The following is a 27,361-nucleotide window of genomic DNA, read 5'->3' on the forward strand; positions in this document are numbered from 1 at the left end:
AGTGAGTGCCATCCTGGCCAATGCATAGATACGCTCCTGAAGGTGGGTGGAATTATGTGGAATAGAGCAGAGAAATAGTTACAGTAACTGTAATATACAGGAACCTAACACATATGAATGGTTAGGATTAGGAGGAACTCACAAACATAGGGGAGTTTATGATTGTAAATAGCACAATGGGTGATTGATCACAGTACATAAGCTGACTGACATGGATTAAGGAAGGAATTGCCGTTGGGTCCTGTGTTCTTTCCTCTGGATCGTCAAAGCTAAAATTTGGAATCTTAGAAAATTTGTGTCTTGTTTCACCAAATATGAAATTATTATGGTACTGTGTATACAGATATGTGCCCTTTGAGGATGCTGTTATGGTACTGTGTATACAGATATGTGCCCATTGAGGATGCTGTTATGGTACTGTGTATACAGATATGTGCAAATTGAGGATGCTGTTATGCTATGTATACAGATATGTGCCCATTGAGACTGGTATTATGGTACTGTGTATACAGGTATGTGCCCACTGAGGATGCTGTTATGGTGCTGTGTATACAGATATGTGCCCACTGAGGCTGGTGTGATGGTGGTGTACACATATATGTGCCCACTGAGGCTGGTGTGATGGTGGTGTACCCAGATATGTGCACACTGAGGCTGGTGTGATGGTGGTGTACACATATATGTGCTTATTGAGTCTGGTATTATGTTGCAGTATAGAGCAGAGAAATAGTTACAGTAACTGTAATATACAGGAACCTAACACATATGAATGGTTAGGATTAGGAGGAACTCACAAACATAGGGGAGTTTATGATTGTAAATAGCACAATGGGTGATTGATCACAGTACATAAGCTGACTGACATGGATTAAGGAAGGAATTGCCATTGGGTCCTGTGTTCTTTCCTCTGGATCGTCAAAGCTAAAATTTGGAATCTTAGAAAGTTTGTGTCTTGTTTCACCAAATATGAAATTACCAAACCCTCATATGCTCTTTACTGAGCAATCAATTAAAATACAGAAAGTCCCTATGTCAGTGTAACAGTGTATTTGGGAGATGCTCCATGATAAATTCATTATCTCCTGTGACACCATGGGATCATGCACAGCATTTTTTTTTACAAATTTTAACACATATGGTAAAAATAAGGTAATGTCCCAAGGAGCAATCTCACAGTCCATGAAGCATGATCAGATGGTTGCAGTAGTAAGAGTCAGCTGCCGTCACATTTACACCCTGCCCTTAATTAAATTGAAATGTTCTACTTTTCAGCTGGGGAAAGTTAGAGAGTCACGGGGGATACCTATCCATCTCTGATGCAACATTTGCCTTTAGCAGAAAACACATACACATTGACATACTGTATAACAAACAAATATGTTGTGGTACACAATTTTGTGCCCTTGATGTTAGTGTTATGGTGCTGTACACAGATATGTGCCCATTGAGGTTGGTATTATTATGCTGTACACACATTTGTGCCCATTTCGGCTGCTGTTATGGTACTGTGTATACAGATATGTGCCCATTGAGGCTGGTGTTATGGTGCTGTGTATACAGATTTGTGCCCATTAAGGCAGCTACTGATGAGAAAGGGTGCTGGGCCAGAGTGGGCCGTCGGGCGGCGCCCCCTCCTCAACAAGCGCCCCTAGTGAGTGCCATCCTGGCCAATGCATAGATACGCCCCTGAAGGTGGGTGGAATTATGTGGAATAGAGCAGAGAAATAGTTACAGTAACTGTAATATACTGGAACCTAACACATATGAATGGTTAGGATTAGGAGGAACTCACAAACATAGGGGAGTTTATGATTGTAAATAGCACAGTGGGTGATTGATCACAGTACATAAGCTGACTGACATGGATTAAGGAAGGAATTGCCGTTGGGTCCTGTGTTCTTTCCTCTGGATCGTCAAAGCTAAAATTTGGAATCTTAGAAAAATTGTGTCTTGTTTCACCAAATATGAAATTATTATGGTACTGTGTATACAGATATGTGCCCATTGAGGATGCTGTTATGGTACTGTGTATACAGATATGTGCCCATTGAGGATGCTGTTATGGTACTGTGTATACAGATATGTGCCCATTGAGGATGCTGTTATGCTATGTATACAGATATGTGCCCATTGAGACTGGTATTATGGTACTGTGTATACAGGTATGTGCCCACTGAGGATGCTGTTATGGCGCTGTGTATACAGATATGTGCCCACTGAGTCTGGTGTGATGGTGGTGTACACAGATATGTGCCCACTGAGGCTGGTGTGATGGTGGTGTACCCAGATATGTGCCCACTGAGGCTGGTGTGATGGTGGTGTACACATATATGTGCTTATTGAGTCTGGTATTATGTTGCAGTATACAAATGTATGCCCACTGAGGCTGCCATTATGGTGCTGTACACAGATTTGTGCCCTTTGGTGTTATTGTGCTGTAGAAAGATTTGTGCACGTTAAGGATGACGTTATGCTGTTGTACGCAGATTTGTGCAGCAAGGTGATATGTTTTGCATGGGAGAATTTATTTTTCATGGGGCGGTCAAGGAGGAATATGGTTGTTCCTTATAAACAACTACCTTGTTACACTTCTATGGGACATATTTTGCATTGTCCAGGTACGCTATAGCAGAGAACCACATTTCCAAATACTCCTTGTCTTATGAACTGTCTCATTATTAATATATCATAAATAGGAGCAGAAATATTTACATGAAAATAGTGCTGTTAAAGAGGTAGGAGGTTGGACTTTAGCACAAAACACCTCTTCATATTTCCCACCTCCCCGGACTCCTAGCAGCACCTCTAGCATCCCCTTGAGGTGCACAGGCCACAGCTAAGCACACAGTTACAAAGCTAAGGCAATGTGAGGTGCACATCCAGTCCCCTTTGTACGTTGGGTTCAGTGTGTTTGTTTTACAAAACATTTCTTTCATTTCTCCACATTGCAAACTATACACACAGTTGCATTTCCTAAAGTAAATTGTTCCCAGAGAGTTTATGCTTGGTTGACTGACAGTTAGGCAGGAGATCAGTTTCTTACTAACTCACTAAGAGCCAAGATTTGCATGAATAAAATTTTCCCTGGGAAGAATTACTTTGGATCATTTCTAATAAACATCCTATTACAGTTTAGACCTAACCACAGAGCAAAGCACCACAATCCTCAATATATGTTACTTTTATTAGGGTTCAGTTGGTATAATTCCGCATACCGCAGCAGCAGATCAGATGTTTTCTAGCCTGTGACATTATACTCACTCTATAATTACCAATGTATTTTAACTTTTCTTTCTTTATGGAGACATAAATGTATTAAATCTATGTTATTATTTATTAGGGTGATTAATTTTGATCCACTGAGCTTGGAACACATGCCCCCGATTAATAAGTGAGGTTGGTTGAACTATTGAGGCCGTAAAATGGGCTGTATAGGTACAGGCTGATTCTCAGTACTGTCTCTGATTTGCAGGAGAGAGAAGATTGTGTCGAGTTTACTTTAAGTAGAATTGCCAAGATATTTGCAGTGTTTGTTTTGCTAGCAAGTACAGGAATCTCCCCAAGCTCCCTGGGCTCTTACAAAGATCCTTATATATCTTCACCCAATTCCTTCCTTGTGTCTTCATAAATATGACATGTTCCACATTCCCCAAGCAGGACAATGTGCAAAATATCAATTTCACAGGCTGTTCAAGCTCTGTGGGAAAATAGTGTGCGTGCATGAGAGTACAAAGGATCAGCATGGGGCAGCTTTATACAGTGAGATTGGAGATGATTTTAATTAACTCACTTTTGCCTGACTATGACTTATTTATCATGCACAGTTATAATTTACTATGAACGTGCATGGACAGAGTTTAACCAGCTAATAATGAAAGATGAGTAATATATGTATCGCTCAACTTTTTCCTGTGGTTTTGAAGTATTTACATACCTGTTTGGTATAGCATATCTTCTTGTAGATGTCTCTTGGATAATGTCTCCACTTTACCACTCTCCAAGGCTTAGTACGTCTGCCCTAAAAAGAGTCTGCATTGTGGGAGTGTCATGTGTGAGCTTCTGCATGGAATGAGTTCTCCCATGCAAGACCACTGATACAGGGGCCATATTAGTTGAATGTTTCTGAGTTCTATCTGCATAACCCAGGACCAACGCAAGCCACCAATATTTCCCATCTGTTTCCCTGATGTAGAGTAGACAGTCCCACCGGTAGATCTGCACAAGACTCAGATAAGTAAAGTGGGTGTTGTCACTTTTACACGGTCCAGCTCACGCTCATACATGCATAAACTGCTTAAATAGCATTGCTTGGAAATGCATTTGCAGTAGCATTAGCTTACAAATTGGAATCAGGCCCTCAGTCTGTTGTGGAACTACTAGTACCAGAATGGAGTATGAGCCAACAAGAACTGGGGAGCTACAGGTTGCCTATAGTTGATGTAGAGCAAAATAGTCCTAGATCTACCTATCCCCTTTGTAATTATCTTGCTGTGGAGTAATGGCAGTGTGGCTGCACTGAGTTGTGTATGAGTAGGCTGTCCTAGTCATATACCGTCTATGTAGAAGAAATGGTTATATTCAGTTTCGTCTCCAGTACAGTACAGTATGTGAAATGTGATTTCAACGGGACGAAGAATCACTAGACCAATACCAAGAGATAGGGAGACTCTCAGGCAATGCTCCCTGGGAGAAATATTCTATTAAGCCTCTATATTGAGTTTTGTCCTTTTCGTGTGGTCTGTTATCTACTGTACGTAACATTTAATAACACCTCATGTTATTTGCTCTCTTTCTCTTATACTTTTTAGAATTGCTTTACTTTTTTTTTTTAAATATATTTTTTGAAATGCCAGTTTCTACAAGTAAATGTAAGACATCCTTTTTCATTACTTCTATAATGCCCATGTGAACACACTATTGGTAAATCACATGGAATGTTGGAACAGTATACCATTCCTATACCGTGAGTTGTAGTAAATAAAGTGTTACTTTGTATCATAACTGTTCCATGTGGTATCCCTTTCAGTGTTTACTGGTGGCTTGGGAAGCATTGGCAGCAACATCCTGCAGACTTTGTTCTTATAAATGTTCTGCTGTTGCTCTCAAAAGGTCATAAGTAATCATATTAATCAGTAACTTGTATTTTCATTGTACAAAACAATTAAATTGATCAGGGAGGCATAGAACAATATGTACATAGTTGTCTTATTATATAGCCTTACCTCTTGGGAGCTCAGGTTATTTGATAAGCTATTTACAGGAGTCACTCAGTGGGGTCACATACATAAATAGTGTAGAAGATCATATCATTCTGTTGGTGAGAAGTTTGTTTCTTCACTTGCCCATCTTCAAACATTTCCCCAGTATTCTACTGATCGATTTGATTACTTTCTGTCCTCTATTGCTAGTTGTACTGTATGTAAATGGGTATATGGATGGATCCTATTGGTTCCAATGACGCCATATCCACTTGCACATACAGTACAATACAGTTGTATTTTACATGCTGCCTACTTTGCTTGTTTTCACTCTAAGTGCTGCTACTACGGCATGTAAAACACGTGTACATAAGACATGTCCGGAGACAGCCCTGCTCCTCATTGTACAGTACAACCAGTTCCTGCTCACATAATCCTGCACAAAAATATCAGCAGTGGTTTAAAAACTGGACAGTGTCAGCTTTGGGTCTGCATGACACTTGCACTGAGAAATAGATTATAATTCCCAGTATGTCACTGTACAAATGACCCTTTCAATTTATTTTTGCCTTTCCCTGCGGTCCCCGCCAAACTTAGCTATTTTGTTCTTCCTGAAATATTTCTTTCCTGCTATTGAGTGTTTATTTTAATAATTTTGGCTCAGCGCTGTATTTGTCCTTACAGCAATTAACACATAGCAGGGAACCTAAAACAGTGTATGAACTGTTCTTCCTATTAAATAATGACCTTAAAAATATGCTTGTTGTTGTGATTACACAACATTGTACAGTGAATTAACTGGGAACAATGATAACCCTGAATTTCCAGGGTGGTCATCCAACACGGACAGATACTTTATGTGTGATTTGCATTCCTCCAGTCATGGAACATGGAAAAACATGAATGGTTTACATATCGTTCTAGAATAGCTCCAACAATCTACAAATGGGGATTATTGTCATTGTTCTGTAGTCTGTCTCTGGTGTGTTAATGCTAAGTTTAAACAACGCTCGGAATACTGCACATTAATGGGATAAATCACTGCTAACCAATACAGGGACAGAGATGGAGCATTAGGCCAACTTTAAGAACTTCTTACAAACATTGTCCTAATCCTTTTGTTTTCTGTATATTTCCACAGATATCAATGAATGTGAGATCGGTGCCCACAACTGTGATAGACATGCCATGTGTACCAACACTCCTGGAAGCTTTAAATGCAGCTGCAGCCCCGGATGGGTAGGAACCGGTGTCAAGTGCACAGGTGTAGTATTATCACAGTCTTACACGTTTCTTTCTGTTGTGTGTTATCCTGTACAATATTATCTGTGTAACCCAAATCATGGGGTCGTTTAAGCCATAATAATGTCAATTATGTCTCACCACTGGTCGCACGTATGTAAATATCCCTATTTAACACCAAACATAAGAAAAGACACAGAACCTACTAAATATATGGTAATCCAGTTAGACCATCAGCGGAGCCGGCGCTCCAGATAGCTTCCCAGTAACGTATTCTTAGTGCTCCTACAGTTTTGAAGCAGAAAACAGGAACACACATACAGTACAGTACAGTAATAAGACACTTCAATATATAGGCGCCCCATGCCTTGCTTCCATTTGGATGTCAACTTTGGATAATATTTAAAGCATATGTGTATTCCACTAAATCTGATTATATAGAGAATTTATAATTCAGGGCAGTCAGAAATAAAGCTTTGTGAGCTACAGGTCTCCAATGGCAAGTTTCCATTTTCCAGTATGGAAAAGAGTAACAGTGCAGATTGTTCACCATTCATATATATGTACATGAGCTGGCATAAAGAAGAGAGGGTGCCCTTAACGTGTAATGTTCTCTGAGTGCGGTGGGTGGGACCAGGCTAATGTCTCGGGCACTATTTAAAGCGTATTGTTAATAAAAGCAGCACTCGAATCTCATTTACTCCACAGTGTTCCTCCGGACATCGCAGTGATGTGACAATTTGTAGTGTAAAGGTTTTTTTTTATTATGCCCAATGTTATAAATCTGACATTAGTTGTATAATTATTATTATCCTTTATTTACATGGCACCACAAGGGTTCCACAGCGCCTAACAAAGAAAATAAATTAATGAGCAAAACAGTGACAATGTAGGACAATAGTACATGGTATATAAACATTGCTGCATCGGCGGTCATTACACTGAAATAAGCATTAGGGTGGCCAAAACCGAGGGTTAGGTGCCAACATAGGCAGCATGGAGTAGATGACTAAATAAGAGAAGGAAAAGCACATGAGTGGAGAGGGCCCTGCTCAGGAGAGCTTACATTCGGGTCCCAATGGAATGGAGGTAAAAAAAACATACAATCCGACAAACAATAGCTATGTCATGGCAGCACTTGTTGTTTCTTACGTTGTCACTTATTGGGCAGTATCCATTTACTTGCAATGAAACATTGGGAGCAAAAAACTGGAGCTATTCACAATTTTTCCAGATGTTTCACCCGATTTTTTTAATGGGGTATTCAATTAGATCTCTCGTTAAAAAAATACTTTTTGGGGCAAAAACACACAGGTTCAGTGAAACCTATGTGTTTTCGCTGCCGCAGCCCCGAATAGCCGGCACTTATCAGGGATTGTGCTTCGCCGGATGAGACATGTGAAACAAAATCCGTAATAAACCACATCCTGTGCCGGCTTATCGGGGCAAATGGGATAGCCCCAGGAAAAGCAATTACCCACGGTCAGTGGCCGCAGAAAATTGAATACTGCCCATTGACTGAATGATAACAAAAGTCTGATGAAAATAAGATCTCCAAATTGAAATATTGTTTGTTTGTTTTAGACATTGACGAATGTTCAAATGGGACACATTCATGTGATGTTAATGCGAATTGCAAGAACACCATGGGATCATATCGCTGTCTATGCAAGGAAGGATTTTCAGGAGATGGATTTGTTTGCACAGGTAAGCCCGTATCTGATTTTAGAATACTAGCTAATTCTATTGTTTTTTTCCTAACGTTATTGTTGTTAGAAAACATTTGACATCTGCACTATGGTGGGAAAGAACTAGCTTTTAGGCTGATTGTTTAATGTTATCATCTATTATATTACAGTATATTCTACTTTTTATGACAGTTGCTGTTTCCTTGGTGGGGCCCAAAAAAAGATTAGCAGAGAGATTAAAATGTTGGTTTGGTAGATGGATTGTGTATCTTTACTGCCAACAAATAACTCATCTCGTTAGAATGGAGCCACGTCTTTAATTACAGCAACAGGGAGAAGAAATTTCAGTTGTCATTATGTTATGTTCTGTGTGCTGCAAGCTGAGCCAAAGCATTCCAATTATTAATCATGTCTGTAGCCCCAAAAGGGAAGTGAACACTGTTTCAATAAAGCTGCCTGCTGTTCTGTGCAGATATTGATGAGTGCACAGAGAATCTGAATCTATGCGGAAATGGTCAGTGTCTCAACGTCGCTGGAGGATACCGCTGTGACTGCGATATGGGATTCTTACCGAGCACTGATGGAAAAGCATGTGAAGGTAAGATATGTTAGCATATATCATATGGCCAGAATGGACACCAATATAATAAAGCACATTTGCTTATGTTACAGAATGCCATGCCTTTCAATAATAACATAGTCCCACTGCCCAATGGGCAACAGGATCAAGTACTGAGTATGGCCCTGGTGTAATGAGCGACTGGCTGGGTAAAACTGCAGCATGGCTGGTCAACGCAGAGATATGGTTGATGGCATAGCTGTAGGCGTACTGAGCAATGGCATTGTACAGAGACTCTATAGCACAGCGATCCCTTGCGTTTCAGAGATCCGCCCGTTATAGACATAGGACCCTCATATTGCACACAGACAACACTAAATCCCTGCCATGTACTGTTATCTGGCAGTGCATGCAATTCTGTCTGGTTTGAGGCCCATTCATAGTTATTGGTGTATTTGAGTATTTGATCATAGAGATGCTTATCGCCATGAATGGGCCCTGAAACTCCTCCCGTGTTTAGAGTTCATACAGGAATGGTTTCTCTGAACACTGGGTCCTTCTACCCTACCTGAAAGAGGATCAGGTAGAGGGCTTGGGCACTAGATGGGGCATACAACAGAAGTGCAGGAGATAAGTAGGTGGGGTCAATGTCCGTGGTGTCTTGTAGCCTCAGACCCAGATGTAGTTGGGCCTGCTGTTATCCTAGATGCTACACCACATGGCTTTAGTGTACATACTGAAATCAGTTTCCTATATTAATTCAAAATCGTTATTCCCTCCAGCAGGTACTGGAGGGAAGACTCTGTGTGGTGGATGGCATACCGTATGTGCACCATGTGACCAGCTCCTAGTACTCATAGACTGAATTAGCAGTGTTGAACATTTCCGTTGTAATCTAAAGTACTGCAGTGTATTTATTTAGGGAACAAGTGCCAGGAAATGTGTTTTATCATATATACTAGCAATTCTAATATATAAGACTTGGGATATCTAAACTGATGATGTGTTATCTCTAGATATTGATGAATGCGCTCTTCCCAACATCTGCGTTTATGGCACTTGCAAAAATCTCCCTGGTCTCTTCAGATGTGATTGTGACTCAGGATATGAACTAGACAGAACTGGCGGCAACTGCACAGGTAAGAGCAAAGTGATATTTGAATTCCTGAGGTAAAGCTGCTCCATTCCTGTATATTGACAAGTCATATCTATTATACACAAGGGGGTATATTTACTAAGGTCCCGATTTTGACCGAGATGCCGTTTTTTCTTCAAAGTGTCATCTCGGTAATTTACTAAACTCAAATCACGGCAGTGATGAGGGCATTCGTAATTTTTTGGAAGTCCAAGAAAAAAATTACGAATGAATACACCATCGGTCAAAACGCGGCTGTTTAAGTATGAATCTCGGTAATTTACTAAGAAGTGCAAAGCAAAAAAAAAAAAAAACACTGCCGTGAAAAATTACAACTCGTAAAAAAGTGCTAAAAAAAAACAGACCTGCTTTTTTTTCCCGTGATTGGATAGGCATGCACGGATCCATGAGATCCGTGCATGTATATCAGTGGGAAGGGGTGGGAAAGTGGTTATTTTCGGAAAAAAAAATGCGTGGGGTGCCCCCTCCTAAGCATAACCAGCCTCGGGCTCTTTGAGCCGACCCTGGTTGCAGAAATATGGGGAAAAAAATGACAGGGGTTCCCCCATATTTAAGCAACCAGCATCGGGCTCTGCGCCTGGTCCTGGTTCCAAAAATACGGGGGACAAAAAGAGTAGGGGTCCCCCGTATTTCTAAAACCAGCACCGGGCTCCACTAGCTGGACAGATAATGCCACAGCCGGGGGTCACTTTTATATAGTGCCCTGCGGCCGTGGCATCAAAAATCCAACTAGTCACCCCTGGCCGGGGTACCCTGGGGGAGTGGGGACCCCTTCAATCAAGGGGTCCCCCCCCCCCCAGCCACCCAAGGGCCAGGGGTGAAGCCCTAGGCTGTCCCCCCCATCCAATTGGCTGCGGATGGGGGGCTGATAGCCTTTTGTGAAAATGAAAAGATATTGTTTTTAGTAGCAGTACTACAAGGCCCAGCAAGCCTCCCCCGCATGCTGGTACTTGGAGAACCACAAGTACCAGCATGCGGCGGAAAAACGGGCCCGCTGGTACCTGTAGTACTACTACAAAAAAAATAACCAAAAAAAGACAAGACACACACACCTTGAAAGTAAAGATTTATTACATACATCCACACAAACATACAAACATACTTACCTATGGCCCCACGCAGGTCGGTCCTCTTCTCCAGTAGAATCCAAGGGGTACCTGTTGAATAAATTATACTCACCAGCTCCAGGGTCCCAGGCTCCTCGTAGCATCCATTTGTAATCCACGTACTTGAATAAAATAAAAAAACGGACACCCGAGCCATGCACTGAAAGGGAACCCATGTTTGCACATGGGTCCCCTTTCCCCGACTGCCAGAAACCCACTCTGACTTCTGTCTAAGTGGGTTTCTTCAGCCAATCAGGGAGCGCCACGTTGTAGCACCCTCCTGATCGGCTGTGTGCTCCTGTACTTACTGACAGGCGGCACACGGCAGTGTTACAATGTAGCGCCTATGCGCTCCATTGTAACCAATGGTGGGAACTTTCTGCTCAGCGGTGAGGTCACTTTCGGTCAACCGCAGGGCAGAAAGTTCCCACCATTGGTTACAATGGAGCGCATAGGCGCTACATTGTAACACTGCCGCGTGCTGCCTGTCAGTCAGTACAGGAGCACACAGCCGATCTATATAGCGCCTACTTATTACGCAGAGAATATTTATTCATTCACTTCATCCCTGCCCTAGTGCAGCTTAGAAACTATGGAGCAGATTTATCAAAGCTTGGGGAGACATAAAGTAGAGAGAGCTATAGTACTGACCAATCAGCACTTGTTACATTAAATGCTGTATTTGAAAAATGATAGCAGCTGATTGGTTGGTACTTTATCTCTCTCCAAGCACTGATAAATCTGCCCCTTAATTTCCTATCACACAGACACATACAGATGTGCCCAGCCTGGTCGTTGCCACGATGTGTATGCATGTGCGCATGCATCGCAGCAGCGACTACACGCGACCGAGTACAAATAGTCGCACCCATGATCGCACAATGCATTATCTATGGATCACGGGTGCGACTGTTCATTTGTGCCCATTAGCGGCTACTCAAACCCACGATGAGGCTGAGCATATCTGTACACACTTGTAAACCAGGTAACTGACTAGTATATGTTTGGAGTTGGGAGAAAATTGGGGCACCCGAAAGAAGCCTACACAAGCACTGACTAGGTTCAGCATTTTACCAGACTAGATGTGATCAACATGTTCCAGAAAAATACTATGACTACATTCATAAATGTATATAAATATTTGTTTCCCTTCAGATGTGGATGAATGTGCTGATCCAACAACATGTATTAGTGGGTCATGTGAGAACACCCCTGGCAGTTACAATTGTGAATGCCCCCCGGATTTCCAGCTTAACCCTACGCGAGTTGGATGTGTTGGTAAGATCTCATGAATATATGGTAGTTGCACAATGTATAGACTTCATCTTATTGCAGGAATTGGTGAATATATTATATTTACTGATACACATATTAAGCTATCACAATTTTTATTATCTGAGGCTCACAGCAGCATATATCTGTCCAATCATACGTTTTCAGTAGAGCTCTGTGATGTTCTGTTGGAGAGATATTGGGGTATTGAGGCCTCCAACCTCAGCTGTGCCTCCCTCCACCCCAGTTATTGCATCATACATTTTGTTACAACAAATTTTTTTTATTTTTCTTACTAAACCTGGAAATAGACAGATTAATAACTTTATGCCATAGCATTTTATGTAGACATCACAGGCAATGAATACTGTTATTTTTTTCCTGAGAGGTTGCATTTTTATCAGATATTCATTATGATAAAATTGATTTTCTGTTTTAAATAGACACTCGGTCTGGCAACTGCTACCTGGAGGTAAAGTCACGGGGAGATAACGGAGACCAGTCCTGCAGTAATGAGATCGGTGTAAGTGTGTCCAAGGCTTCGTGCTGTTGCTCACTTGGGAAAGGCTGGGGAACGCCATGTGAGCTTTGCCCGCCTGCTAATTCTAGTAAGTATGTTTCTATTGTAACAAATAGATGTGCGATTTATCTCATTAAGGCAGGATAGGTACTTTCATTGTCATGCCACAACTAACAATACATGTATCTACTTGTTTTAGACTCTTCCTTTTATTTTGCACTCTGCGTATTTCATTTATTGTAAACTTTTCCCAATGACTGCCAAGGTTTTCCCTTGTAAAGATAGTAAATAACCATAGTAATAACACACATAAGTATTTTTATCAAGTGTTGTGTCCATGTTTATGTGCTTTCTGATATCAAATACATTGGGTCACATGTGCGGAACATACTGTAGTTGCCTACTCTTCCGGCACAGCAGTGCGTTTCCCGAAAATCAAGTGGCGCTCCAGGCCTCCGGACCTCCCAACCCCCACATGCAGTTTTCCAAAGTAGGCATTCTGGGAAGTGTCCGATGACGCCATTTTTGCTCTGCATCGCGTCATTGTGGCCCCGCTCCCTGTCTCACAATACCAGTATTCTCTGCATTGTGTAGTGGGGGCAGGGCCACGATGACATGGTTGCACTGTCATGCCTCCTGTTCTGCCCTCAATTCTGCATCATGTTTCTCACCCCACACCCACCATGCTGCGCCATGCCCCCTGCTATGCTGACCTGGCTGCCCCCTACCGGAGGAGGCAGCCAGAATGTCAGCAAGTATGGTGTGGAATAATGCAGCCTTTGAGGTGGTTCTGATTCATTCCCATGGTGAGAGATCGGCTAAAGTCTCAGGGGAAGATATGCTTAGCCTTTGAGAGTGATAAAGTGGAAAGAGATAAACTACCAAACAACCAGCTCCTGTCATTGTTCAAACACAGCCTGTAACATGGCATGTAGGAGCTTAATGGTTGGTACTTTACCTCTCTCCCGTTTATCTCTCTTCAAGGCTTAGTACAAGGATTTCTGCCCCCATAGAAACTAAGGATCTCCCCCAACCTCATGCCTCGCCTAGCAAATCTGAGCACACCACTGTTGATACTACCACTGTTACTACTTAATTCTACTATTTGTTCCGGGTACTGTAAATAAAACAGACCTTATTTTACAGGTGATTACAAAGCTCTGTGTCCCGGAGGAGAAGGTTTCAGGCCAAATCCTATTACTGTTATTTTGGAAGGTAAACTATATATACTCTTTTTTTATTTAAAGTCTTTGTATTGTGATATATTTACAACTTATTAAAGCCAGTTGTTAACATTGTTCCAGCAGGTCATTCACAAGTTATATATACAGTAAACCTACATATAGAGCAGTCCTTCCTTAAGACCATCCAACTAATTTATACATTGGGCTGAAATGGTTCTTAAACCTACATTGTGTTGTTGTTTTTTTTCAATGACAGCTTAGAGTCTGGAGAGTGAGAAGCCACAGTGTTCTATACAATGTAATCATCCTACAGTATGTCCCCCTGGTCCTCACTTGATCCCCGAGGACCCCATGCAGGAGACTACCTGGTCTTGTGAAGACCCATATAACCTGTCATAGTGATTATGATTAGAACGGTTTGTTTCAGCTCGGATTTGTCAGTTCCATATACAGAGAAAAGTGACTATAAATATACACATATATTTGTAGTGTCTCTGACCTAGTTGAAGGACAGTTTCATAAAAAGTTGGCAAATTTCCATAGATAAGGCTCCAAATAAATGGTAGGGGAAGACAATGACTGTTTTTTAATGGTGTACTAATTACTTGAAAATAATCATTGAAAGAAAAACCCATTTTCTTGTTACTAGTTTCATAAAATGTGGTTTATAAAACCTTCAAAAAATTAGTATATTTAAGAAAAAACCCCAATCTTTCATTAATAAAATCTATCAGCACATAATGATACTGTATTTCCTCACAGCACTATAAAGTACAGTACAGTATAGATCAACATGACATAACTTTATCTCCAACTTATTTTTCTTTTTAGAAAGTACTGTAAACAGCTCTCCAACAAGGATGATGAAGATGCTGCCATAATGCCTGTTCTTTGTATTGTAGATATCGATGAATGTTTAGAGTTGCCAGGTTTATGCCAAGGTGGAAAGTGCATAAACACCTTCGGTAGCTTCCAGTGTCGTTGTCCACCTGGCTTTTTCCTTAATGAAGACACCCGTGTTTGTGATGGTATGTAGAAGTAAAGGTTTTATGTTGCGCTTGGGTCACTGGTCAAGGGGTGTTTCTGAAAAATATTCACGCAATTAAGTTTCCATTTTGTGAACCATTTCACAACTAATTGTGACATCCCTCTTACTGCTAGAGCCGCCATAACAACTTTCAGGCCCTTTTCTTTACTTTGGAGAGACGAGGCCAAGCTTGCAGGGGCATCTTCAGGCCTTTGCTGTGTCTCCTCGGAAGGCTTGGGTAGTTTGTAATGTTATTATGTTATTGCTGCTTGCTCTTTTATTGTAATTTCCTAATTCCTCAGGATAATACTTATTCACCTTGATTTAATCAGTAATATTAATGTATTCTTGTATTAATTAGCTTTATTCATATTTTATATTTAATTTTAAATACATTTAGTAAGGCTTCAGAGATGGAATTGGTATGATGTATCACTGTAAACATTAACATTGTCGGCAGCCTAATTTCAGCACAGTATGCCGACACAGTACTAATGTTAGTTAAAGCATTGTAACCGTCCGGCACTATAACTTTAAACATGATGGTAGGACAGTTCTTCTGGTTTTGTAATATGTCTTATACATATGTACATATACTTTTTATTTAAGATGTCAACGAATGCGAGCAGCCTGGAATATGTGGCCCTGGAACCTGTTACAACACTGTGGGAAATTACACATGTATATGTCCGCCTGACTACATGCAAGTAAATGGAGGAAACAATTGTATGGGTAAGATGCAGTTAATATAATTATCTTTTAGAACAGACATAGGATTAGAACATAGCCCCTTTGGTACAAGCACTCGTCTCCAGTTCAGATGCAGTTGGCTTCATTTACATTCGCTTTCACAGATTTGCTGAAATAACAGATCACAGTTTACCAGATTTATAAACAGTTATGAAAGTGCATGCAGAACCTATGTCAGACTATGAAGATAAATACAGACAGGCTTTATAAGGCTTACATTTCCCAGTATGAATCATTCACACATTCACCGCAATACAAATTGCAAAAGGAAGACCCTCATTCTGCACTACACAATGTTGTTATTGCCTTTCTAAGTGCCGTTCAGTTTTATAGCGTTTCACTGGGGAAAGTATTTTATTATTTGGACAGGTTTTTAGATTTTATAACTCTAGACAAATTAATGGTCACTTGACTGATAAAGAGGGCATTGGATTATTTAACTGCGGAACATGAAGTGATTTGTATATACTTTATATGCAGACATGAGAAGGAGTCTGTGCTTCAGGAATTATTATGCCGACAATCAGACTTGTGATGGAGAATTGCTTTACAACATGACGAAAAAAATGTGCTGCTGCTCATACAATATTGGGCGTGCGTGGAACAGACCCTGCGAGGAATGTCCTTTACCGACTACTGGTGAGTGCCAACATATTTTTGCACATTTTGGAATATATCTATCAAGCATGCATTTAGTTTTTTTTATTATTATTATTATTATTATTATTAGTGTTTCTATTATTATTATTAGTGTTTCTATTATTATTATTATTATTAGTGTTGCTATTATTATTATTATTATTCTCATATAATTTCTGTCATTTAATTTTATTATGTTTTTAAATAACAATTTTCCTTGCAGATGAGTTTGCTGCACTGTGTGGAAGCACGCGGCCCGGCTTTGTCATTGACATTTACACAGGACTGCCAATTGGTAGGTTTATATTTTCTGGGTGTATTGTATCTTGTATTGTTTATTGGGTTCAGTACGATTTCCCGATGGATGGGATGCCGGCGGTCAGAATACCGACTGCAGCATCCTGACCACCAGAATCCCGACAGCCCCCTGTAAAGTAACCTAACCCTCCCTTGGCTCCATACCCTAACCCTAACCTTCCCATGGCTCCATACCCTAACCCTAACCCTCCCTTGGCTCCATACCCTAACCCTCCCTTGGCTCCATACCCTAACCCTCCCTTGTGGGTGCCTAACCCTAACCCTCCCTTCCCCACTGCCTAAACCTAACCATCCCCGCTTGATGCCTAACCTCCCCTTCTATGTGCCTAAACCTAATCCTTCCTCCCCTGTACCTAACCCTAACCTTCCATTCCCTGCACCTTAACCCTAACCCCCCTTCTCATGCCTAAACCTAACCTCCCCCCCCCACCCCCGCGCCTGGCCGATGCCAGCGCGTCCCGCAGGAAGGATGTTCGGGATTCTGGCTGTCGGTATTATGATGCAAGTATCCTGAGCGGTGTTAGTATCTACTATGCTGGCCTTGTGGTGTCCTTCGGGATTCCGGCATTAGTATTTCAACCGCTGGGATCCCGTCCGTCGGGAACTTAACTGCATCCCTGTTTACTGGAGATAACACAATAACGCAATAATGTCTTCCTTTCTCCTCAGATATTGATGAATGCAGAGAAATCCCTGGGGTTTGTGAAAATGGCGTTTGTATAAACATGGTGGGGAGCTTCCGATGCGAATGCCCAATGGGATTTGTCTACAATGACAAGTTGCTGATCTGTGAAGGTAAGGAGACCCTGAGCAGCAAGATGTCGCTACCAAAATGGCTGACAAGAAGCATGGCCAAATCCTTGACATGTGCATAAACATTGAAGCACAGCTTTTACACCAGTATTAAACATCATAAATATATCTTCTTTTTTCTCTGAGGAGGCTGCTCTGTAAGGAATACGTCATTAAACACGTTGTCATTTTAGGGTCCCTGTCACAAGCAGCTTGAAAAATACATTAATAAAATAAAAATGACATATATGTATTTGACTGGAAGAATAAAGCTTTACAAACAAACTAGTGGTACATAACACTACGCTGAAAAGATTAAGGGGGACATTTGCTAAGCAGTGATAAGAGCGGAGAAGTGAGCCAGTGGAGAAGTTGCCCCATCAACCAATCAGCAGCTCTGTATAATTTTATACTATGCAAATTATAGATGTTACTTCAGTGCTGTTTGGTTGCCATGGGCACTTCTCCACTGGCTCACTTGTCCGCTCTTATCACTGCTTAGTAAATGTCCCACAGAGTTTAGTAATTGCACTCAGAATTCTTTTTCTGCATCTTAATAAGTATTGGTCAATATATTACACTAGTAGTAACTTTCATGATTTAGTACAAGAGTGCATAGTGTCCAGGCGAGTTCGTCAGTGCAGAACTTGAAAGGTACTGGAAGGTACAGTCTATAGTCAAAGTAAGCACAGTGTTTTACAGCAAAGCCTTCCAGCGTATTACCTATTTCCAGCACATCAACAACCATTTATCTGTAGAAATCTGAATGTCGTAGTGAAAGATCCCATGCTGTAAATAAACTGGTAGCACATTTGCCAATATGTAAACATGGCAGAAGCTCACAGGGGTTAATAGTGGCATTCATAATGATTCTGTACAGACAGAGAGGCACTCACGGAGGAAAGTAGGGGGAAATGCTGCAACTGTGAAAGCAAACAGGACTCCAAAGGTGGATAAACAGGATATTTATCCCACAGGCGCTTTTGATGCAGCTGAATACAGAACATATTAGAACTTCACTGCACAGCAGCAGCTATGGGTCAAGGTCTTTTCTCCTGGCCCTGTGCCTGAATATGATTTGGGATTATTGCAGTTTAGCAGTTCTCTTTTCCAACTATCTGTATATAGGAGGCCTAGTTCTATAAATATGCTCAAACACTTACTGTATTAATGTATCTGTGTCTTGGGTTTTAGGGATATTTTTCTTGGGTCAGAATTCATAGATCTGATATTTTTGTTTTGTTGGCAGACATTGATGAATGCCAGAATGGATTTGTTTGTCATAAGAACGCAGACTGTATTAATACAGCAGGGAGCTACCGTTGTGACTGCAAACCTGGCTACAAGTTCACATCCACAGGACAATGCATTGGTGAGACATTATGTAACACGTGGTTTACACTGTACTGGGCAAACGTGTCTTCAGCTCAGCTCACTGCATTCCCATTGGTGATATTATTTAACCAAACGTAATCTGAGATGTTCGCTGTGAATTCAGGTTTTTTGTTTTGTATTTTACTGTGTTTTTTTTTACTTGTGTTTTTCTACATGACAGACTTCTTTTACTTATTACCATTGTTTTCTCACCGTTCATATAAATGATGACAACAGGGCAAGGTAAGTGTTGTTGGAAAATGAAATATGATAATCCAGTGTTCTGTCACACTAGGCGATGACAAATTGAGAACTACTACTGTATTATTACAGATGTGTCCTCTTACATCCTTGCTGCAGTCGCGCTAAACAGCCCTTGAAGTTGCGCCATACAGTGGCAAGACTCGGTAGCGACAGGTGTCTTTTTTTGCATTTTTCCCACAATAGCATGTGCAGGCAGCTTCTGCTGATTACAGTGATATGCGGCATGCCTATATTCTGGGTGTAATTGCGGCTCTATCTGCACCCGAAATGCCATGAAAAAATACAGTGGCAGTCACACATAGAACATAGGCATGCTGCATATCAGTGTAATCAGCAGCAGCTGCTTGTGCGTCATGATATTACTTTGCGCTGAGACGCATTTTTGCGGAAATAACCCAACAAAAGATGCTCACAAGGACCCCACGTGTTATGTGTAACGCGACTTGTAGCGCACGGAGCAAAGATGTAAGAGGACACATCTGTACTTCATGCTGACATTTTTTCATTTTTGAACTTTTCATCATTGAAACCACACTCCTAATAATATCTGCAATTTTGTTGGTACCCATGCTGCATAGTAGTGTTCCCACTGCACATTTATTATAATCATCAATGACCATTATATTGTAAACAGCATATCTCTGCAGGGGATGCGGTCAAGATCCTGCTGGACGGAATCCCGGCGGTCGAAATACTGACACCGGGATCCCGACCGGCACAATCCGGACATATTCTCCCTCTGTGGGTGTCCACGACACCCATAGAGGGAGAATAAATTAGTGTGCCGAGCGTAGCGAGGCACCGTGCTCGCAGCGTGGCGAGCGCAGCGAGTCCGCAAGGGGCTGCGATGCGCTCGCCCCCCTGTCGGGATTGTGCCAGTCGGGATCCCGGTGTCGGTATTCCGACCGCTGGGATCCCGTCCGTCGGGATTTCATACTGATCCCCTCTGCAGTTCTCAGAGTTAGACAAGAGGAAAAGCAATGTGTGGTTGTCTATAGATTTAGGGCCTAATTCAGTAAGGATGACATTTGTAAAGCTGCTTGCAAATGCAATCCTTAGCAATAAAAATGCATGAGAAGGTGCATAGCTTCTCCTTCCTACATTTGCGTTGGCAATACTGTGATCTATGCGATAGCAGTCCTGGATGAACATCGAGACACCAAGCTGAGTAATCCTGAGCTTACTCAGGCTTGTCTTCTCTGGGCGGCTTGCGAGGTAAGGAAACTGTGTCTTACAACGCAGTCTGTGGCCTTGCCATCCCGGAAAACAGGCCGGCCTCCCCCTTTCTCTCCTCCCGTATGCCTCTGCCTGTCAATCAGGCAGTGGTGTTCGCACTTCTGAGATGCGATCGCAGGAGCCGTTCTGCACATCAGGAAACTGCCGGTTGGATTGCATTAGCGATCCAACCTGAATAAAGCCCTTAGTACAATACAATACACTACAAAATACACTACAACTAGCTCATTACTTTATTCAGAATCACAATCAGCAACCATTTTTAAAATACAATTGCTTACTTGGGCATTTTTAAGGGTATGCAATCATCGTTTCGTCCCCTGCAGCTATCGACTTTGACAGCTACAGGTGTCATTGCCCATACACCACAGCCGGAGACGGAGCTGTCCATGGCTGTGGCTGCTGGCTCCATGCTGCATAGAGGATTTTGCATGAGTAGCGAGATCTCGCACATGCCGAGGGGAGACGGCCGGGGGAGAGATACAGCGCATCGGCAGTAAGCTGATGTGCTGTGCCCTCTAGTGGGGATCGTCAGAGGGGGGAGTTTTAACTCCCCCGCTCTGGCAGACAAGATGTTCTTACATGTTGTCGATATACAGTAGCTTCCTGCTTCGCCCCGGTAATGAGGCGAAGCAGGAAGTGCTATACCGCTACAATACGTCTCCCCCATACTTACTTACAACACTTTTGTTTATGCACATTGGTCCTCATTTAGAAATAGAAGTAAATCCATCTAAAAGCTGCCATTATACACCTTAGGACAGATACTGAATGTTGCTCTGCAGTTGAGGCAAATTTAAAATGTGAGGACAGATGTACAGTTGGATGGGGGGGCTAGCTTTTATTGTACGATAAATATAAAGCTGCTTATAATTTGTGTACTACATTTATAAGAATGTAGTATATTCAATTCATGCAAAAATGCATTTAGAGTAGTTGTATTGCAGCTCCTTCTGCTGGATAAATTTCTGATTGAATTTGATTCCTTACTGGTCCAAGGCAGTATTCATTTTGACTAATAGTAATCGTCAACAACAGTTTATTTCATGACTAAAATTAGACTAAATTAAACTAAAATGAAAACTAAAATCCACTGACTAAATCTTGACTAAAACAAAGCAAAAAGGGCAACTAAGACAAAACTACATTTTAAATCCTTGTCAAAATTATAACTAGAAGTAGGGTTTTACATTTTTAAAGAACAATTATGTGTTCTAGTTATTTGCAGAAAATAATTGACCTGCTGTGAAGGAAATATGATTGTGTTTTGCACTTGTTTCTTCTAACAAACTTAAGGCATTCATTTGTACAGTATATGATATATGGGACCACTATGGTAAGTCGGACTCAGAATGCAACACATTCTCTGCCTGCTGAGCCTAGATTACTAAACACATAGTTAAAGGTATGCAAAACTTCTCAAGGGAATTTTAGAGAAATGTTCTTCAGCGAAATCTATTACAGTACAGGTTGAGTATCCCATATCCAAATATTTCAAAATACGGAATATTCCGAAACCTTTGTTTTCTGATGACTCAGTGGAGTGCGGAACTAGTGAGCGGTGGGCCCAAGTGCGACAAAATGCTTTGCCCCCCCCCCCCCCCCCCATCCCATCCAAGTCCACCCCCTCACCCCTGGAGAGCATCTGGTGAGGGGGACCTGCTCAGGGCCAGAGAAATGGATGCCTAGCAACAGTGCCGTAACTAGACATTTTAGCACTGTGTGCAAGAAACGGCATCGGAGCCCCACCCCTGCATGCAAAACAGGGGCAGTGCGCGCTGTAGGTTAGCGAAAAAATACATAGAGGCGTGGCTTCGTGGGGAAGGGGTGTGGCCACAAAATAATACCAATTCATAAGACGGTGCACAGTAGTCTCCATTATTCAAATTACGCCGCACAGTAGCACCACCACACCAGGTAGAGACCCTTTTACACCTTACGGCGGACAGATTCCCCTTTTTACACATTACGGCAGACAGCGTCCCCTTTTTACACATTATGGCAGACAGCGCCCCCCTTTTTACACATAGTGGCAGACAGCGTGCCCTTTTTACACATAGTGGCAGACAGCGTGCCCTTTATTATATGTTTCTTATTAAGTAGCGGGCCCTGGACGTATCTACAATTTGAAATGTGCTGTCATCAGTTTTTGATTTATTATTGCCTTGGGGGATCTGCTCCTTCACACTATCAGAAAATAAAACCCAAATTATGAAAATCCCTGGCAGTAGTCTTCTCCTACCTGGCCAGAAGACCACTCCAGCCGCAACACAAGATATCCAAGTGAAATGTTGGGCTCTTCTCCCAGGTCTCTGAGCAAATGACTCAGGTTTAACTAAATTCAAAACTGAGAACATTTACAGAACTATTTTCCAAACTCACAATAAAATTTGCTATCAGCTTTAAAGAAACAATCCAGTACATTGCATGAAGGATATACTCTATTTTATTTGCTGCTCCAAGTCTGTAAAGCAGTGACTTTATATTCACAACCCTTTCTCTTCTTATTAGGAAGTCTAATTTCCTGGACTTTCTCATTTGCTGTCGTGAAAACCCTTTGTCTATAGGGTGTTGATATATACTTTGTTAGAAATACTCTGAGGTGGTTGTATAAAGATGTTTACAGCCTCACTCACAACTGCTATTGTAACTCACCCAGTGGAACAGGAAAGTTCAGGAGATATCAGATGTGAAGAACAATATCAGTGATCACGCTGGCAGGTCCTACACCTTCCTGTCATTCTCCTCTTACTTATCTGATAAGTGTTCAGGGAACCAACCTGACTAGCTCCCATGGAGTTTGCCCTTGTTACAGGAAACACCTGATACCGAACATCCCAATTATGTGAAATGTAATTAGGTTGGGTGCAAGCAGGGGTAACATTCTGATTTATAAGATAGCAGGTCTCTATAAACAATCACATACAGAACTTGACTTTGAATGGACTTTTTGCTAGTGTTGTATGACATTGCTGTAGTGTCAGGACATGGATGGAAATCACTGTAAGGTACAAGCCACCAACAAAATAAAGCTGGAGGAGTAACATAATCCAAATTCACTTCTCTTAGTATTTGGAGCAAATGCAGCAGACCAGTACATCTATTGAGTCATTCTAATGCAGCAGACTGGCTGTAGCTCTGATTTACTTATACTGCATAGGATATTGTTAATAACTTAACTAATGTTTGTCTAAGTCAGGGTCACCATAAGGACATGTATGTTTCCCACTTACTAGAACGTTACAGGATAGCTTAGCAGCTAGGAATGTGTGAAGCTGTTTGAAGCTGTTAAACCACAGCGTACCCCTGAGAACAATGCAGATCTACAGGCAAGCTACTTATTGCAAAGTATTAGTTTGCCAGATTCAATGTACATGCTACAAATTTAGTAACTACTTTAAGTTCCGTATAGTAAAATTCTTATTGTGTATCAGTTATCTATACGTATCAGCAGACTTTCTGTGGATCAAACCAACATTCTGAAATTGAAACCTACCAATGCCCTACAAACAATGGACCCTACAGGGGCAATGAATATGTTCCAGTTATGGGAATACTGCCTCCTTTTTGTAGATGACAAGTACCCTGTAATTGTATTGTTGGGGTCTAATTCAGACTTGATCGCTGCTATGCGATCAGGTCTGAACTGCGCATGTGCAGGCGCTGCAGTGCACCGGTGCATGCCAGAGATGCAATCGGCATCTCTGCCCAGCGATCGCCTCTGCCTGATTGACAGGCAGAGGCATTCGCGGGCGGGAGGGGGTGGGTTGGCGGTGTTGGGCCGTGATCCGGGCAACACAGGCATGCGCGGACCGTGCGGGGGGCGGGCGGCGGCTGCGTGATGTCACATGCAGGCGATGCGACCCAGAGAGCGACGGGTAGCTCCCTGCCAGCGCGCAGGAGCTACTCTTCAGGTACAAAAGCATCACCGCCGTGCGATGCTTTTGTACCTGTGCGGCGGGGGAGGGCCAGACATGCGGGGCGGACTCCCCCCGCATGTCAGGGTGGCTGATCGTAGCCGTGCAAAATTTTGCACGGCTATGATCAGGTCTGAGTTATCCCCATTGTCCCCTATAGAGCCGAATGTAGTACATTTCCCCTGAGCTGCATTCCTCAATCTAGCAATCTATTGGTTACTGTGAGGTCCACACTGAGATTACTTATTGATATGCTGCCTGAAGAGTCTGACTGATGCTTATAGTCCTATGAGAATTAACATGAGGACTATAGATGTGATCAATAGACCACAATTTCGACAACTACTTGGTCACATGCGCAGAGGTGCACCGTGTATGTGCAGGTCCTGATCTGCAGTCTTACTCCCAGTGCCCTAAAGCTGCAGCATGGCAATTTGGGGGCAGCAATGGGTGCTGTTCTACAAAGGGTGTGTTTCCCGACCGAGATTTCCTGGACCCATAAGCCTGCAATACACGGCCACCTGAGTAACCTGAAGGTTACTCAGATGACCAATGTGCACGCAAGTGATCCTATGCTGTATCTTTGGGCGCAGCAGCAGATCACAGAAGCTGACAGGAGGCGTCTATTAACACAAGACGCTTTCTGCAGTATAACATAATTACTTAGTAGCTACGGCATAGCATACAAGAATGAATCAGGCCCACTGTTGTCAGCCAAACAAGAACAATTGTGTGCGCCTAATATGGCAAAGGCCTTTTCAGAGGTTTGTGCAATCCCTGTCCATTTTCTCTCAGAATAATAGGGAAATGCTTGAAGGAAGCAATGAAGCGGAGCTATTGGCCCAGGCTCTCTTCTGCTATTCATAGTTATATAACAAAAAAAATCTCAGATCCGGTCAGTTATTATATTATATAAATGAACTCCATGTATACCCTGGTAATCAGCACCTCTGTTCCCATTATTGTAGAGCTGTGAGTTTGTAGACACTTTGATTGTGGGAATTAGTTTTGTTTAAAAGCAGGAAACATGGCATCCACTGACAAATGAAATCAGTGTGCTCACGGTCTCACTGACTCCATTGGTGTTTGGTAATAGGTGCCATAGAAATGTTATTTTCTGTTTTGCACATGTCAGCATGTTGTTAATCATACAGAGCTGTTTCATTGTCTGTTTCCTTTTATCTTTGAAGATCGCAATGAGTGTCAGGAAATTCCAAACGTTTGCAGCCATGGAGTATGCAATGACAAGGTCGGAGGATATTTCTGCGTTTGCCACAATGGATTTAAAACCAGTGATGATCAGACAATGTGTTTGGGTGGGTAAAATGCTTGATCTGTTTGGTATACTGTATATTCATACTTAAAATGGCTAGTTTCAGAGACTAATGGCCAACAGAGACTAACAGCCAACACTACCTCCATCACGCTCCTCTGAACTGATTAATGGTCATTTTATTCTCCTCTGCATTCACCTTGATACTAGTGATTAACCCACCAGAGTGAGGTAGGAAACTGGGGTGACTAGAGAAAACCCAGCAAACTCCACACGTCCCTGATTAGGTATATACTAATGACCCCAGTGCTTGGAGGCAGCAATACTAGCTACTGTGCTGCAACATACACTCCAGAGAGCATCAGCCTTTCATCATCATGCTCATTCTACATATATATATTTGAAGCCATCAATTATAAATAAAAATGCTCTGTTTACATGCACATATATTTTCACTATATTAAAGTGCACCTAAACCAGACAAAAATGTATTTAATATCTTGTAGAGGCAGGTGAACAATGCTGTCAGAACAGTACTGAGCAGTTTGTTGATGATGTCATATTACTGGGAAAGTTTCATAGACAAAGGAGCGGATGTAATGCAGTATGAGATGGCCGGAGCTTCCGAGATTCCAGCTAAACGTGTACGTTTTTTTAAAGCGGCAATCATTTACAAGACAAAACCAACATGATTTTGCCTTGTAAATGATTGCCACTTTTAAAAAACCTACGAGTTCGGCCGGAATCTCGGAGTACCGGCCTTCTTGCACTGCATTACATCCGACCTATAGTCAGCGACTTAAGATGATAGCAACTGGTGTATAAAATAGACAGAGCAAGATATCTGCATTGCTAAGTCATTACTTTACCCTCGGCTCATGAAGCAAGTGTTACTTTCAGAGAGATCCTGATCCATGTCTCAATAAATAACCATCCATCACCTCATGGAATATTAAAATAACACATTCATTGCGTGCAGGCTGTTATACTCATGCTACATCATTTCTCAGTGTTGTGGCTTTTTCTTAGTAAATAGACTCTCTTGTGGGTCTTGGCTCAGGCTACAACATGGTTGTGTAGGTGACCATGCATTTTTATTTAAAATCACCAAATGTTTCAGTATAATGTTTCTTTTGGATCTTATAAATCCAACATTTCATTGTCATAAATAATAGTATACAGTGACCTCCGGGGTTGATTCCTTTGTATACAAATTATTGAAGGCAACAACACTATAAAATACAAGTTAAATCTCATTACAAATATATGTGTTTCTTTCTTTCTTCCTGCAGATATTAATGAGTGTGAAAGAGATCCTTGTGGGAATGGAACATGTAGGAACACAATCGGTTCTTATAACTGCCGTTGTCACGACGGGTTCATTCTGTCTCCCAACAATGACTGCATTGGTAAGTTGCTGATGTGATATAACGCTTAGGAGTGTTGACCAAAACTTCCAATTTATAGATTGATGTTGACAGAACTGCTCTGCTTGAGCCTACTGGCGGCTGTAAATATGCCCATTTGTTTTTGCTCTTTTTCAAAGTGGCAGCAGTTTTTAGAAATGATGAACCCAGAAAATATACAAGTGTTACTGTGATCACTAAGTTATTTAATGCTGATGCTATATTAACCTCCCGGTGGACAGCAGAACCTACTGACTTTTTGTGGTCTGGTCACAATGGGACAATGCAACACTTCCATGTGGCCTACTGTTTCTAGAGCGCTAGGTCACCCCTTCCCGAAAATCTGACAATATACAGTAGTGCTGCATGCACAGCAGCAGGTGTATACTGTGCAGAGTGGGGTGGTGGGTTCTACCGGCAACATATCCGACTTTTGGGAT

At 41.8% G+C, this 27,361-nt stretch overlaps 1 protein-coding gene across 3 annotated transcripts in view; it reads left to right on the top strand.

The window, feature by feature from the left end:
* The window catches only part of FBN1 (fibrillin 1), a 343,784-nt gene that overhangs the window by 276,944 nt on the left and 39,479 nt on the right, over positions 1-27,361 (top strand). For all 3 annotated transcript variants that reach the window (XM_063926051.1, XM_063926050.1, XM_063926049.1), the window contains exons 33-47: positions 6,340-6,462; positions 8,025-8,147; positions 8,601-8,726; positions 9,704-9,826; positions 12,105-12,227; positions 12,665-12,829; positions 13,888-13,956; positions 14,828-14,953; positions 15,562-15,684; positions 16,183-16,341; positions 16,565-16,636; positions 17,329-17,454; positions 18,701-18,823; positions 25,433-25,558; positions 26,808-26,924. In XM_063926051.1, coding sequence (XP_063782121.1) covers positions 6,340-6,462; positions 8,025-8,147; positions 8,601-8,726; positions 9,704-9,826; positions 12,105-12,227; positions 12,665-12,829; positions 13,888-13,956; positions 14,828-14,953; positions 15,562-15,684; positions 16,183-16,341; positions 16,565-16,636; positions 17,329-17,454; positions 18,701-18,823; positions 25,433-25,558; positions 26,808-26,924 — 1,824 coding nt within the window. The remainder of the gene's footprint in view (positions 1-6,339; positions 6,463-8,024; positions 8,148-8,600; positions 8,727-9,703; positions 9,827-12,104; positions 12,228-12,664; positions 12,830-13,887; positions 13,957-14,827; positions 14,954-15,561; positions 15,685-16,182; positions 16,342-16,564; positions 16,637-17,328; positions 17,455-18,700; positions 18,824-25,432; positions 25,559-26,807; positions 26,925-27,361) is intronic.

The sequence above is a fragment of the Pseudophryne corroboree genome, chromosome 6 (assembly GCF_028390025.1).
Source record: "Pseudophryne corroboree isolate aPseCor3 chromosome 6, aPseCor3.hap2, whole genome shotgun sequence".
Lineage (NCBI taxonomy): Eukaryota > Metazoa > Chordata > Amphibia > Anura > Myobatrachidae > Pseudophryne > Pseudophryne corroboree.